Below are 16,320 nucleotides of genomic sequence, written 5' to 3'. Positions count from 1 at the left end.
AATTTATTGGTATCTGTTTTGTTGATGTAGAAAAAAAGTGGTGATACTGGCAGAGATCTGACAGGCTAATCCAGCTAGCTAAATTGGCAGTACTACTGCTGAAAGATGAGACAGGTGGTAGATAGAGGCCTATGGTACCAGGTTCACATACACGGAGAGCTATTTCTTGCTTCTAAGAACATATTTCAAAGTAAAAGAAGTACAGAAATGTAGACCAAAGCAAAATACTCTCGCATAGACATGTTTAATGCAGGATGATTTTAAAAAGGAGATCCCAAGGATGTTAGGTGTTTTTAGTGAAGCTGTTACAAAGCTAATTGATCCAGACAACGTAGCTATGACGTCGAGCTTCATCTGACGTCGTCTTGGAAGTCTCATGGGGGCTCATTACTTTCATGCATGTATCTCTGAGAATGCTCTCTTTTCAGAAAATGCTCAAATATTTCATATTCAAACATTGCTTTCTGGAATCAAGTCACTTGTTGAGGAGACACACTTTGAAATTCAATTCACAATTCAAACACAGTCGACACGTGTGACACCAAGTCCTGGTATCCCTTAGCTGTTGGTGCATTTGTGTGTCAAATATAGCAAAACATATGGCCAGTTTGCATACCTTATGAAAGATCAGAGCAAAAAAAGAAAAGCAAACAGAACAACGCACCAAAAAAACTAATCACATTTTCTAAACTCAGATACTGAGCATTAACATTGAGGTCAGTCTTTCCCATACATTTTCTTCACATATAGATTTATTTACTGTTAAATATCGTAAATCTTTTATAAAATAATTCCTCGGAATTCATTCTATGTACATAGACAAGAGTGCACAAGATGGATGGATGGTGTGACATGCCAAGGTGTTTTGGCCAGGCAGGAGTTGCTGTATTCTTGTAGGTATTGATTGTTTCTCTCTTAACCTGGTCTGTTCTCTCTCACTAGGGAATGACTGGTTTCCATACCATAACTACGGTGGCCCTAAGGGGCAAAGTAGATTAAAGTTCATTTTGCTCCTTAGGGCAACCGTACATAATACCACTAATAAATATTCAACTCAATTAACTTCCTGCATGTTCTCAGCCAAGGGACAACACTTCAACATGACGATGACCAACTCGGTGATAATAATAGCAACACTGAATCTCAGCCCTGTCCTCTGTCCCCTCAACAGAACATGGTTTCAGGACTATCCACAATAATGGATACTAAAACCGTGTAAAAAAAATATTGTTTGTTTTTCCGGCATGTTCTAGCTCGATCAGCTCCATAGACAAACAGAGATGGCGTTTCTCATTAATGTGCATTGAAATACAAGGCAAAAACACACAGCACATAGCTACATACAAGGCCTGCATGCTCTGTTGCCTAGAAAAATAAATGGTTTGCGCTTTAGCAATGATCTCTGATATGACCTCCCACCATTTTGTGGATCCTTACCAGAAATGGGAGATTGGGTTATTTAGACGATGGCAATGCTGATGCTTGGCACCGGGGCAAAGTTTCTCCTAGTTAGAGATCTAGGCTCAGCTTGCCCTCCCACAATCCTAACCTTTAGTGGGGAAAATGCAAAACTGACCAAAGATCAGTGTTTGGGGGCAACTTTAACCTACACCTGTTGGCTCGGTCATGGTATACAATGACAAGAATGGCACTATTGCTCCAACACTGCAAATATTCACAATGACAATGTGATTGTTGTTGTTGTTGTATACTTCTCTCCAAAAAACACAACAGTAAGACATCATACAGACAAGAACATTCAATATCAACCTGTGACAGAATACTTCATGTGGTTTCAGTTTTCTTTTGGGTTGTTATTAAAAAACAAAACAAATCACAACGTATCGGCATCCACAGAACTCTGACGAGAGCAGATATCTCTCTATATTACTAAGAAATGTTTAGCTGATAATCACAGTATATTATAGTAAGTATGCTTGTTGTTCAAAATGGCAAAAATACTAATGACTCTCAATTGCTGGTGTGTTTGCCTAAAACACTAGTACTGAGCTTCTTGAAGCACTGAAGGTACACATCAGAGAGTAGCCGACGGATTTAGTGACTCACAAAAGAGAAAGTAATCGCGTGGAGCATTTGCTTTGAGCGAGGAATAAACGCCCGTGTTCTGTTCACACACATCCGTATTGTTTAGATATGTAATGATAATACCATACTACTATAGTGGTAAACATACCTTCAACAAAAAGTGCTGCATCCCGTGGTGTTGGGCTCACATTCCTTTAATTAAGGAGAGAAAAAAATGGTTCTGTGTACGGCTGCTCGTTGGGGGGCTTATACGACGATGTCGAGAACGCATGAAAACAAAACAAAGAATGAAAGTTTTTTTTTTTTTTTAAACACACAAGTCGTGATGGGATAAGAGTTATTCATTATTATTTGTTGTAGTTCCTAAAAAGGTGGTGAGGTTTAGAGGGAGGGATGGAAGGGAGGCTGGGGCTGTCTCTCTCTTCCCCAGGTATTTAGACTACACAGTAGTTTCATTTCTCCAGGGTCCCGTGCGTATATTCCCTGTGCTGTCTGATGCGTACACAAAACCCTCGTGCAGGCCGCCTTTAAGGATCCCATTCTGATTGGGCGGTGGGTTCTGGGGGTAGGATTGTCTGCGCGGGTGCATCTCCAGGTGGTGATGCGGCACGATCAGGTCCTCCTCATTGGCTTTTTTGCCACAGCCGCACAGAAAGGTGCCCGTGTCGCCAGCCTCTGCCTGGCACAGAGTGGGGAACAGGTCCGCCTTGGCACAGCAAGGCACGTGCCGGTGGCAGGGGGCGTGGCTCGCCAGTGCCGCCTCGTGAGCCACCGCCGCTGCGGACGCATGGCACGTGTGGTGGCCTACTTCGTGGGGGGAAGCAGCCAGGTGGCAGATGTGTCCGAGGCGCTCATGCGTGCTGTGAGGGCTGTCTGTGTGGGAGCTGTGGATAGAGCCTCCGTCTACGCTAGAGGGGATGTGGTAGGCGTACTCCCTCTCTGCCACCCCCCCTGTGCCAGCCTGCCGGTGGCGGCTAAAGTGGCGAGGCTTAGTTCTAGTGCTGCCCTTCAGGCAACGATGCAGGTGGATGCCTGGCCGGTAGCCCTCTGGGTCAGTGTGCAGGAGCACATGCGCCGTAGGCTCCTCCTCCATCAGCTGCTGGCTGTGCAGGGCGGTGCAGCAGGGTGCCACGGGGGACAGGCATGTCGCATGGTTCTGCGCCGGTGTCAGGCTGCCATGCTTACAGTGACCCAAGGTGCCACTTTGGGCATGTCCTCCCAACAGGGCCTTACCCGGGCACGGTGAATCCAGGTGGCAGTGCCCGTGCCCATGCCCTATTGTATCCCCATTGACATTAACCTTTGGACACAAGTGACCATGACCGTGGCAACCATGGTTGGTGCGTCTCCCAGGGCAGCAGGCGCACCAGCAATGCCACACGTCGTCCCGCTTTGCACAGTGGTGGATGAGCACGAAAAGGCCCAGCGTGACGGAGAAGGCACCGTACAGACAGCTGAAGATCATGTCCAGGAAGTGGCCCTGCGACACAGCCAGCGCCCCGAAGGCCCACGTGGCCAAGAACAAGAAGAGGGTGAAGGCTGCTGTCCTCAGCTGGGCCTTGAACGAATGCTCGTTGGCCAGCAGAGAGGGGTTGATGGCAATGGCTGAGTGGCAGCCTGCGTGGCACTGCCCTCTGTTGGGCGGTGGTGGCAGTGCTCCGGGCTCTCCTCCCCCTCCCTGGTGGCAGTGCCCGCCCATGCCCGTGACAGACGCCAGTCTCTGCTGCTCCTGAGTCAGGGTTTTCAGTTCGTACTTCCTCTCTGGGTGGCGCCTCAGCTGGATGAAGGTACACAGGAAGTAGACGCAGGTGACCAGGACGATGAAGGCCACAGGGCCATAGAAGGCTCCCAGGCTGGACTCCCACACCATCCAGCAGCTGCAATACACACACACACACACACACACACACACACACACACACACACACACACACACACGCACACACGGCTAAATTAACATCACTGTATGACCTCAGTGTGTTTGCTTTAATAAACACTGAAATACATAAACCCAGAGAAGAGCCATAGGCATCTTGAAGCGATAAATTACCTTAAGTGATAAAGAAAACAAAGGGGGGTGGGCATCATACACTGAAGTGTGACTCATATCATCAGATCTATCTGCATCTAATCCATTTTGGAGGTAAATAGTCTTTGCAGGATATAAGTGCATGAAGACTTGACACAGCTGTTGATGAGGCGTCTAAAGTTTCACTTTAAAACATAAAAGAAAAATATCAACCTCTACAAAAAATGTCCTTTAATTTTAATCCACATCATAATTCATATCTCCTGTTGCTGCAGGATTATTTTCCTGCTCTAGCAAACGGGCTAAAATTAAGATCCTACCTGTGTGTGTGTGTGTGTGCTTAAAACTGTGACTGTGACCTTGAGAATAGGGGACTGCTGGGTGACTTACTAGGGTGACGTGTCCCCACTGCCATAGTTGTCAATATTGACGCCTGCTGTGATTCCACAGATGATGAAGGGCACTCCGCCACTGACTAAATAAAACCTGAAGAAAGAGAGAGAGAGATTATAAAATGTGTGACATATAAAAGTCACTTTACAACACCAATATCCTCTGTTTTCTGGGTTGTACTGCCAGTAATCAATAGCAGGGAGCCAGAGAGAGAGAAAGAGAGAGAGAGTCAGTGAGAGAAATAGTCAGTGAAAGAGAGAGAAAGAGTCAGTCAGAGAGAGAGAGAGATAATCAGTCAGTCAGTCACAGTCAGAGAGAGAGAGAGATAGTCCGTCAGAGAGGGATAGAGAGAGAGAAAGAGAGAGAGAGAGAGAAAGGAGAGCGAGAGAGAGAGAGAGAGAGGTCATGATCAGATGAGCTCCTGCATTTTTCAGCACGTTCTTAAAAATATATAGATTTAGAGTTAGATAGACTTGGATCTTTTGTCAGGAACATATACAGTATGCTATCCTCTACAACATAACCTTCACTCCAAATCAAAACTCAAACCTACAACCTGATTTTGGACAGAATTACGGAATCACCTGGAAGGCTTAAAACTACCAAAGATTACTATTCCAAAGCTATACAGCAAATGCTCTGGAAAACAACAGAAACCTGAAAACACCATCCAACCTGGAACTGAGTGAGTAATGTTTAGACTGAAGCTATATTTTATTTCCAAAAGCCAAGAAGAAAAATACATTACATCACTTTATAAGGACTGAATGCTAAATTAAGACTGCCAAGCTTGATACAACTTCAATTAGCACTGACGTGTCAAGCGAGAGGTGTCAAAGCCCTTTAGCCCAACAATGGCAGGAGTCGCGCAGTCTGCTCCAACCAAATGGAGGCCTTAGAAGCTGCCTCCCGCTGTCCAGAGGTAATTAAAATACAGTACCATGTGTATGTAAAGAATGATAGGCAAGAACAGATCACAAAATGAAGCTCCTTATGGAAAATCAAGATACACATTTTGCTGACTATTATAAAAATGGGAACATCAGCAACCTCATCTTCCACACAAACCATCCCATGGCATGGTACAGTGCTATATTAGCACACTACCCCTCTGTTAAGAGAGGGGGTGTTAACGAGGCGTGGAAACTCAGGATACTAGACAGCGAGGACTCTGAGTTTCAGCTGGACTTTCACCTAATCAAAGAATTAGCCCAGTAGGAGAAGCTCTCCCTTGAGAAAGATACCCCCACCCAGAGCGGGTCAGACCAGACCTCTTCATTATATAACCCCACAGACGAGCAACCCCAAGCGGAAAGTCAACCTCCCAGCACAGAGTACTACCCCTTCATTGAAATTAAGGATACATTTACCCAGCTAGAGGTAAGGCAGGTGGAGCTGGAACAGCAGGTGATTACACTCCAGTCAGCACAGACCCAGACAACAGTCCAGCACAACAACACCCCCTTAACCAGACCCGGAGTGCTGGAGGTGGAGAGAGACATATCTGCACTCTGGACTGTGGTGAGACAACTTCAACAATATAAAAGCAAGAGCAGGAGAAGAACAGAGCATTAGAGGAGAAGATCAGTGCTGGACGAGAGGTTGAGTGGGATGGCGTGTGACAGAGAACAACCCACTAGAGAGGTGGCCTCCCCCTACTGGCTTCTCTGCGACCAGCCCCACCTCAGCTCCCAACAAAAGTCTCGACACCACAGCAGAACAGTCCACACCAGACCCTGACCATAGCGTTGACATCACAGAAGAACAGACAAATGAAGAACCCCAAGCCCAGGGGATCTCACCCCCTCTGAGCACCCCCTTGTCAGCCACCCTGATAGCCCTCCTGACAACCCCCGCCCCGCACCCACTGAAGACATACACAAGACACAGATTGTACTCCTTATGGCCTCAAATGGGAAATATATACAATTTTTAAAAAAATCTCCCAAACACAGTGTGTCTAAACTCTGGTGTCCAAACACCCAGCGGGCCCCAGACCTTCTGTCTGAAGACCAACTAAGTTCACATAGCCACATAATAATACATACAGGCACAAATGACCTGAGAGCACAGCAGGAAAGGGTGGCCACAGCACTGAAGGGAGTGATTGAAAAAGCTTATTCTACTTTCCCCAATGCACAAGTGGTTATCTCCACCCTGCTACCATGAAAATACTTCCACTCTGCTATCATACAGCAGATAAACTCAATTATTTCCCATGACTGTGCCTCAAAACCAAATGTTTTCCTGGCCCACCACTCCAACCTGTACTTCAACAGCCTCTATGACCAGGTCCACCTATACAAGGCAGCAGTGCCCACCTTCGCCTGGACTCTGAAGGACATCGCTCTCAAACGCAGCCCCAACACTTCACACAGAAGCAACAGATCAATAGACACCCAGCACAGACCAGCGAGACACTCTCCCAGACCCCGCCCCCACTCTTACACTAGTCCAAGCCAATGGCATGTACCAAATGCTCAGCAGGCTCTGCTCACACTTACTGGCCAAACCACACAACCAACAACATTGGACACTTTATGGAACACAAAGCACAACTATGACAAAATAACCAACAAAGACGGGTCACAACTCCTGCAGCTCTGTCGCACGCTGGGTATGTACATAGTCAATGGTAGGCTTCGAGGGGACTCCTATGGGAGGTACACCTATAGCTCATCTCTTGGCAGTATTACTGTAGACAATTAGGCAACAACAAATTCAATCCCTTTTAGACAACCTCCTGGACAAAACAGTTTCCCTATCAAAACTAAAAATCTCAAATAGAAAACCGAAGAAAATGAACAACAATGTCACGCCCTGGCCTTAGTTATCTTTGTTTTCTTTATTATTTTGGTTAGGCCAGGGTGTGACATGGGTGATTCATTGTGTTTCTTCTTGTCTAGGGGTTTATTAGATTAATGGGGTTGTGTTCAGTTTAGTTGTCTAGGAAAGTCTATGGTTGCCTAGAGTGGTTCTCAATCAGAGGCAGGTGTTTATCGTTGTCTCTGATTGGGAACCATATTTAGGCAGCCATATTCTTTGGATATTTTGTGGTTGATTGTTTCCTGTCTTTGTGTTTTATGCACCAGTTAGGTGATTGGGAACCATATTTAGGCAGCCATATTCTTTGGATATTTTGTGGTTGATTGTTTCCTGTCTTTGTGTTTTATGCACCAGTTAGGACTGTTACGGTTTTCACGTTTGTTGTTTTGTAGTTAGTTCATGTTAAGTGTCTCATATTAAAGAACCATGAACTTCAACCACGCTGCGTTTTGATGATCAGGTGCTTCTGTCACCAACCAAGGAGAGCCTACAGCAGCACCTAGATCTTCTGCACAGATTCTGCCAGACCTGGGCCCTGACAGTAAATCTCAGTAAAACCAAAATAAAGGTGTTCCAAAAAAGGTCCAGTCGCCAGGACCACAAATACAAATTCCATCTAGACACTGTTGCCCTAGAGCACACAAAAAAACTATACATAAATTGGCCTAAACATCAGCGCCACAGGTAACTTTCACAAAGATGTGAACGACCTGAGAGACAAGGCAAGAACAACATTCTATGCCATCAAAAGGAACATAAAATTCGACATACCAATTAGGATCTGGCAAAAAAAATACTTGAATCAGTTATAGAACCCATTGCTCTTTATGGTTGTGAGGTCTGGGGTCCGCTCACCAACCATGAATTCACAAAATGGGACAAACACCAAATTGTGACTCTGCATGCAAAATTCTGCAAAAATATCCCCTGTGTACAACGTAGAACACCAAATAATGCATGCAGAGCAGAATTGGTCCGATACCTGCTAATTATCAAAATCCAGAAAAGAGCAGTTAAATTCTACAACCACCGAAAAGGAAGCGATTCCCAAACCTTCCATAACAAAGCCATCACCTACAGAGAGATTGACCTGGAGAAGAGTCCCCTAAGCAAGCTGGTCCTGGGGCTCTGTTCACAAACACAAACACATCCCACAGAGCCCCAGGACAGCAAAACAATTAGACCCAACCAAATCATGAGAAAACAAAAAAATTATTACTTGACACATTGGAAAGAATAAACAAAAAAACAGAGCAAACTAGAATGCTATTTGGCCCTAAACAGAGAGTACACAGTGGCAGAATACCTGACCACTGTGACTGACCCAAACTTAAGGAAAGCTTTGACTATGTACAGACTAAGTGAGCATAGCCTTGCTATTGAGAAAGGCCGCCGTAGGCAGACATGGCTCTCAAGAGAAGACAGGCTATGTGCACACTGCCCACAAAATGAAGTGGAAACTGTGCTGCACTTCCTAACCTTCTGCCCAATGTATGACCATATTAGAGACACATATTTCCCTCAGATTACACACATCCACAAAGAATTCGATATCTCCCATATCTACTGGGTGAAATGCCACAGTGTGCAATCACAGAAGCAAGATGTGTGACCTGTTGCCCCAAGAAAAGGTCAACCAGTGAAGAAAAAACACCATTGTAAATACAACCCATATTTATGCTTATTTAATTTCCCCTTTGTACTTTAACCATTTGTATATCGTTACAACACTGTATATACACATGATATGACATTTGTAATATCTTTATTATTTTGGAACTTCTCTGAGTGTAATGTTTACTGTTCATTTTTATTGTTTATTTAACTTTTGTATATTATCTACTTAACTTGCTTTGGCAATGATAACATGTTTCCCATGCCAATAAAGCCCCTTGAATTGAAATGAAATTAAGAAAGAGATAGTCAGTCAGTCAGTCAGAGAGAGAGAGAGAGAGTCAGTCAGAGAGAGAGATAGAGACCGACTTTTTGTCTTTTGATAATGAAACTTTCTCATTTCATTAAACCCTCCCCCCAAAAAATAAACACCAAAAAATATCCGTATATACAACCGTATATCCAAAACATCTTCTCCTGCTATACAGACAGCCCCCACAAATTCTACCCTAAGGCGTGCAGAGACCATCCCGTTAAATAATAGTAAAGGGTCTGTTTTGCCTCCACCTTTGACCCTGTTCCTCCTTGTTTGCCAAATAGCCAACTTTGCCTTAGCAAACAGAACATTTAAAAAAACACATTTGGCCTTCTCCTTATTTGAATACCTGTACCCCATTATAAACATACCAAAAGTAAAAACCACCCCCAACCTCTCACACAGACATTCCAACAGAGACATTAATGGCATTAACTTGGCACACACAGAAAACACATGAATCATAGTTTCTCTCATAACACAGTACCCAATTCCCAGTTCAACCCGTGCCAACCAGCTGTCAGTAGCCAGGGATAGATGTAAAACCCTCCACTGGAGGTCCCCTGACCTCTTTGGTACTAGGGGTTTGTAGAGCCCCCTTAATCTAAAACCCACCATACTCTCCTCCCCACGTACCCCCTGTCACGGATGTGCCTTCACTTCTGTTAGGCTCTTAATGTTCCTTACCTTAATGCAGAGGTTGTAGAGGGCTTTTACCTCCCACCCCTTCAAACTCCTCCAGGCTCGGAGTGTTAAAATCTGACAAGTCCTCCAGAACCCCTTGCCAGTTCCCAGTCTCTGCCGTCACCTGCAGTGGCGGAAACATTGGTGGCCCCTCACCCTTTGGCCGCTCAAACACCACTCTTACCGGCTCAGACAGTGCCTCCTGGACCTCCTCCAGGAATCTCTCCAGCAGCCTAAGATACGTTATTCCTGTTTGTTGTGCCAGGACTTCTGGGGATTTCCACCCCTCCTCTCCCAGCAGTCACAGGTCACCCAGCCTCAGTAAGCCCGCTGCCATCAGTTGCCTTTGCAGGGTGGCTGACTGAACTGATCTCTAAGGGATGGCTTGGTTGTGGAAGATAGACTCCTCCCACACCCACAGCCCAGGCTCCATATCCCCTTCTCATGTGGGCCTTAGCAGCTGACAGGCACTCAGCACTGCAGAGTAAAAGTCTGAGAGACCTGCTGCACTCAGCCTCTCCAGCTTCATGAGGAACAGCTGCTGGTCCAACCCTAATCTGCCAGGTCTCCTCAGCAGAGTGCATGCTGGTTCCATCCAGTCAACATCAGTATGGTATAGCATACTCTGCACCGCCTTTAGTCGGAAATCAGCCACCCTGCTCTCCAGTTCCATCAGGCCCTGTCCTCCTTTGTGGACGGTCATGTACAAAACTGCTGCCCTCAGCCAGTGATGGCCCAACCAGAAGAAGTTGCAAGTCTGCAAGCATACCGGCAGGGGGGGCTGAGGACATCCAGTTTATGCCAAAGGGAAGATGTCAGCAGGTTGTTGATTATCAGCACCCTCCCTCTATATGACTCCATCCACCTGGCCAGTCTTGATATCACTACCTGTGACAGCCCTTCCCAGTTATTCCTGACCCACCTCTCCAAGCCCAGGTACACCCCCAACATTTTAAGACCTTCACAACCCCACTGCAAACTCCTGGAAGCAGAGGAGGTGCCCTATCCCACCATGCTGAAAAAGCTCCCTCGTACACCTTCAGACTAGTCTCTAGTGCCTGCATATCCTGACCATCACAGAAACGTCATCTGCATATGCTGACACTGCTATGCCTGTCAACACACCCATGCCTGTCCAGCACACTCCTTGCAGTCCATTTAGCCCAAAAAATGCTAAATGGCTAATGTATATAACTGCCCTAATAAAGGGCATCCTTGTCTAATGTCCCATCTCACCCAGACTGGCCTACTGAGCCCCCCTTCCACCTTGACCATACATGACAACCCAGCATACAACATCATCACATAGGTCAAAAAACTTTTTCTAAACCCAAGAACAGATATCACATTAAACAGATACTCATGGTCCACTCTATCAAAAGCCTTCTCTTGATCTAGAGACTAATCCAAAGTTCACATTAGAACCTCTCGATAAGTCCAACAAGTCCCTGATTAAGAACAAGTTGTCCGTGATTGACCGTCTGTCCCGGTACACAATTTGTTTGGTCCTTGTGTACCATAGAGTCCAGATGGGACTTCAGTCTGTTAGAGAGGACCTTGGCAAATATCTTGTAGTCCACACAGAGCAATGCCACAGGCCTCCAGTTCTTAAGTTCACACGAGTCCCCTTTTTTGGGCAGGAGAGTCAGAGCCTGACGGCAGCTCATCTGCAACTCTCCTACCCCGACGCATTCACGCAACACGCAAAAGTCCAGTCCAATTATTCCCCAGAATTTTTTATAAAACTCCACTGGAAGTCCATCGACCCCGGGTGCACGGCCGGGGGACATATGGGTTATGGCAGACATAGGATCACACAGTTCTGCCCTATACAACTCAGTATAAAACTCCACAGTTCGCTCCTGCATCTCCCCCACCAGCGGCTTCACCGCTCTGTCTTTCTAAACCAAAGAAGAAGGAGCTGAGAGCATCCATCTCCTTGAGCATGGAGAACCTAGCTCTTACAAGTGCTCCCGTTGCTTTAAACTGGAAAAAATAGCCTCAAGATAAACTTTTCCCCCTTGGTCTCATTCAGGAACCTAATCGATTCCCTCACCGTATATTTGGACCTTTCTGCTTGACTGACTGTCAGTCCTGGGCCCACTGAAGAGGAGTCTGGAAAAAAAGGCCCTCCTCATCATCCTTTTCCTCGGATTCACTTTCCTCCTTCTCATCTTCATCTCCCATCCTGACCACCGGCCCTTCCTCTCTGGTCAGGGCCTCCCACCCAGCACCAGGCAAAGGTTCCTTGGTGCCTTTGACCACACCAGCCTCTCCCCTCCTGACTTCTTTCTTCTCCCCTTTTTCCTTTTACGCTTGACACCCCCCCCCCCTAGTTTCTTACACTTCCCCACTATATTCTCCTCATCCACTAGCATAACCTGACTAGGTCCAGCCTCATCTACACCACCATCCATAACCTGACTAGGCCCAGCCTCATCTACACCACCATCCATAACCTGACTAGGCCCAGCCTCATCTACACCCCCATCCATAACCTGCCTAGGCCTAGCCTCATCTACACCACCATCCATAACCTGCCTGGGCCCAGCCTCATCTACACCACCATCCATAACCTGACTAGGCCCAGCCTCATCTACGCCACCATCTCTAGCCTGATTTGGCTCAGCCTCATCTACACCCCCATCACTGGCATGACTAGGCCCAGCCTCTGCTGCCTGCATCTCATTGTCCCCTGCACGTTGACCTCAATTTCCCCCACTGGGGGCGCTTGTACCCTCACCTTGTCTATGGCCTTTATGTGGGCCCGGAAAGCTCTTATGCCCCAAATCCCCACACTCAAAACACTGTAGACTATCTGTGCTAGCAAACTCTACCCATGCCCTACATTAAAATGCACATTTAGCTGTTGCTCGTTGTTATTCAGAAACATGCCACTTGCCTCCAGAATGAAACAACATGCTTAACGGCAGCTGCCTGAAAACCTGCCGACAGTACACGAAAACCGCGAGAAAACTTACCAAAATGACTCAGCTCTTTCTTGATTTGATCATCCGTAATAAACAGAGACAAATTTGCAACTACCACCCTGGTTGAAGGGGTAGAAAGAGGCGGAATTGGCACAAACACACCCCGTACAAATATTCCACTAGCAATTAGCCTACCAACCAAATTTGCTCTTTTCAAGAACACAACCACAGCTTTGTTCATTCTGGAAGCGGAATGTATAAATTCAGCTCCTACCTGTTCACCCACTGCGAGCAGAACCTCCTCCACTTTAACTCCATTCTCTGGAACACACCTGAATCCATGCTGTATCGACAGCGTCTCCTCCATGCTAGGCTAAGAAGCCATCGTGCACACCACACCTTCCAAACCCCAGGAAACTAACTCTGTCCTCTTCCAACCTAACTTTGAAAAAAACCTGTGGATACCGCTAAAACAAATAGTGCATTAACCCTCCACCATAGAAAATACAAATGGAAAGAAAATACAAAGGACAGAATCAAGAAAATAAGTAAGGACAGAGCACTCCACACCAAACACTCGAACTCAACAAAGAAAACTCCCAGCATGCACTGCAAGAGAGAGAGATAGATAGTCAGTCGAGAGAGACTGTCAGGCAGTCAGTGAGAGAGAGAGAGAGAGAGAGAGAGAGAGAGTCAGTCAGAGAGAGAGATAGTCAGAGAGAGCAAGAGAAAGAGAGAGTCAGTCGAGAGAAAGAGAGAGAGAGAGTTAGTCAGAGAGAGAGAGAGAGATAGTCAGTCAGAGAGAGAGATAGTCAGTCAGAGAGAGAGAGAGAGAGTCAGAGTAGTCAGTCAGTTAGAAAGAGAGACAAAGAGAGAAAAATAAGAAAAAGAAAGAGACCTGAGGATGTGCTTCTCTCTCTGTGCCGGCTTGGGTTGTAGACTGGAGATGAAGGGACAGAAAACAGAGAGGGAGAGAGAAAAGAAAGAGCATGAGAAAGAGGAAGAAGTACAAATTGACCTCCTACTCTCCTCTCTCCTGTTCTGCACAGTATAAACAACTCTACCACTCCTCAACATGAGAACAGCTCTGAGACACAGTATAACACATGACAAGCAAACAGCTTTATTTGTGCTGGAGCATCCACTTCTCCTCAAATCGGAGATGTCTCTATTACTGTTTGAGATATTTTCCTATCACTGTTTCAGCCCTGGAAAAAACACAAAGCAGGAACATGCAGTCCCCACCCTCTCCCCTTCTGTCTGTCTTGCTATTGCTCTCTCCTCTTTACCCAACCCCGTCTGTCCCCACCTCTCTCCCTCTTCCCTTAGACTGCACCCATCCCAAAATTCTATTACGATCGAGATGTTTAGGCAGGCAGGTGGAAGCGGGAGCATTACCGGGGCTGTCATTGTCTGAGTGGGAGTGATTCCCTCAGGACACTCCTCCAACAGAAAGTCATTTACACACATGACAAGGAGATAAGCATAAAGACGAGAGGACCAGGGGATGTTAAAGCCTAGTGCTTTATGACCCCTATTTCCCCTCTCTATCTCAACAAATCACCAGTCTACAACCCCAGCCTTCCATGCCAGGCTGACACGCACATAATCACGCATGCACACAGATACACGCACGCACACATACATACACAGGAACACATCCCTACTGTAGGTCTTTCTCTCTCATTCCACCTCTCTCTCCCTCTCTCTCCCACTCTCGCTCTCTCTGTGTCTCGACTCTTGTTCTCTCTCTTATCGCATTACTCTCCATTAAAGAGTCATTTAAACCCATGACACAAAATGGCAGACAGTGCAGAGGGCGGGCACTTTTGAGTTCAGTTTTGGGGAGCAGCAGTAATCATCAACTGATATAAATAGACATCCAAAGACCCCGGAGCGAGAAGTGCCTCCTCCCGCTCTCCTCTGTCTATGTACTGGCCTCTGTCTCGCTGTCTAGACCTGGATATACTACAGGGAGTGGAGCACTCAGGCCAGTCCACATGTTGTGATATTTACCGATGATGGAGGAAACTGGTGCAAAAACGGGTGAATAAAGCCGCATTGTGTAATTGGTTGCTGTGCCGCTTACCGTAACTCGTTCTATTTTGGGTCACTGAATACTGATGCAGACACTGCATACTGACACAGACACAGCACCACTGAAGTTATTACTGTATTGCAACAACAACAAAAGAGAGAATATTGCCCAGTTCCACTGCTATTTTTAATGAAGGGAAGTGAGTGTTCAGTGCGTACCCTATCTCCTGTACTTATTTGCATCTTAAGCATTTAACCAGTGGGGCCAACACATTACACACAGGGGTCAATTGGACAAAGGTCACCATGACAGAATGCCGGATTAGCTGACAGCCCAAATAAATCCGCTGCCATCAGATTCTGTCATCTGGCTTTTTCTGGGCTGAGGAGAAGGGGGGATAGAAGGTTGAAGAAAATGGATTTGTCTCCAGAAGCTAAGTCTCATTGCCTGGGCCCCTCTCATGGCAAACATTAGTCACACACATACACACACATACTAGAGGTCGACCGATTATGATTTTTCAAAGCCGATACCGATACCGATTATTGGAGGACCCCCAAAAAAAGCAGATACCAATTAATTGGCAGATTTTTAAAATGTATTTGTAATAATGACAATTACAACAATACTGAATGAATACTTATTTTAACTTAATATAATACATAAATAAAATCAATTTAGCCTCAAATAAATAATAAAACATGTTCAATTTGGTTTAAATAATGCAAAAACAAAGTGTTGGAGAAGAAAGTAAAAGTGCAATATGTGACATGTAAGAAAGCTAACGTTTAAGTTCCTTGCTCAGAACATGAGAACATATGAAAGCTGGTGGTTCCTTTTAACATGAGGCTTCAATATTCCCAGGTAAGAAGTTTTAGGTTGTAGTTATTATAGGAATTATAGGACTATTTCTCTCTATACAATTTGTATTTCATATACCTTTGACTATTGGATGTTCTTATAGGCACTTTAGTATTGCCAGTGTAACAGTATAGCTTCCATCCCTCTCCTCGCCACTTCCTGGGCTCGAACCAGGAACACATCGACAACAGCCACCCTCTAAGCAGCGTTACCCATGCAGAGCAAGGGGAACAACCACTCCAAGTCTCAGAGCGAGTGACGTTTGAAACACTATTAGCGCGCAGCCCGCTAACTAGCTAGCTATTTCACATCAGTTACACCAGCCTAATCTCGGGAGTTGATAGGCTTGAAGTCATAAACTGTGCAATGCTTGAAGCATTGCGAAGAGCTGCTGGCAAAACGCACGAAAGTGCTGTTTGAATGAATGCTTATGAGCCTGCTGGTGCCTACCATCGCTCAGTCAGACTGCTCTATGAAATCATAGACTTAATTATAACATAATAACACACAGAAATACGAGCATTAGGTCATTAATATGGTCGAATACGGAAACTATCATCTCGAAAACAAAATGTTTATTCTT

The 16,320-nt window shown here is 45.8% G+C and overlaps 1 protein-coding gene across 2 annotated transcripts in view; it reads right to left on the bottom strand.

Annotated features, from left to right (window-relative positions):
• Positions 1–225: 225 nt before the first annotated feature.
• The window catches only part of LOC115113348 (adhesion G protein-coupled receptor A3-like), a 274,806-nt gene continuing 258,711 nt past the window's right edge, over positions 226–16,320 (bottom strand). Inside the window, exons 18-20 of one of the 2 annotated variants that reach the window (XM_029640886.2) lie at positions 13,737–13,778; positions 4,466–4,561; positions 226–3,923 (exon numbers count right to left, since the gene is read on the bottom strand). In XM_029640886.2, the coding sequence (XP_029496746.1) occupies positions 2,486–3,923; positions 4,466–4,561; positions 13,737–13,778 (1,576 nt within the window). In that variant the 3' untranslated portion in view covers positions 226–2,485. The remainder of the gene's footprint in view (positions 3,924–4,465; positions 4,562–13,736; positions 13,779–16,320) is intronic. The other variant, XM_029640887.2, reaches the window with a different exon arrangement.

The sequence above is a fragment of the Oncorhynchus nerka genome, linkage group LG28 (genome assembly GCF_034236695.1).
Source record: "Oncorhynchus nerka isolate Pitt River linkage group LG28, Oner_Uvic_2.0, whole genome shotgun sequence".
NCBI lineage: Eukaryota > Metazoa > Chordata > Actinopteri > Salmoniformes > Salmonidae > Oncorhynchus > Oncorhynchus nerka.
The sequence above is the reverse complement of the archived record's forward strand: the minus strand, read 5'-3'. Positions and strand labels throughout refer to the sequence as shown.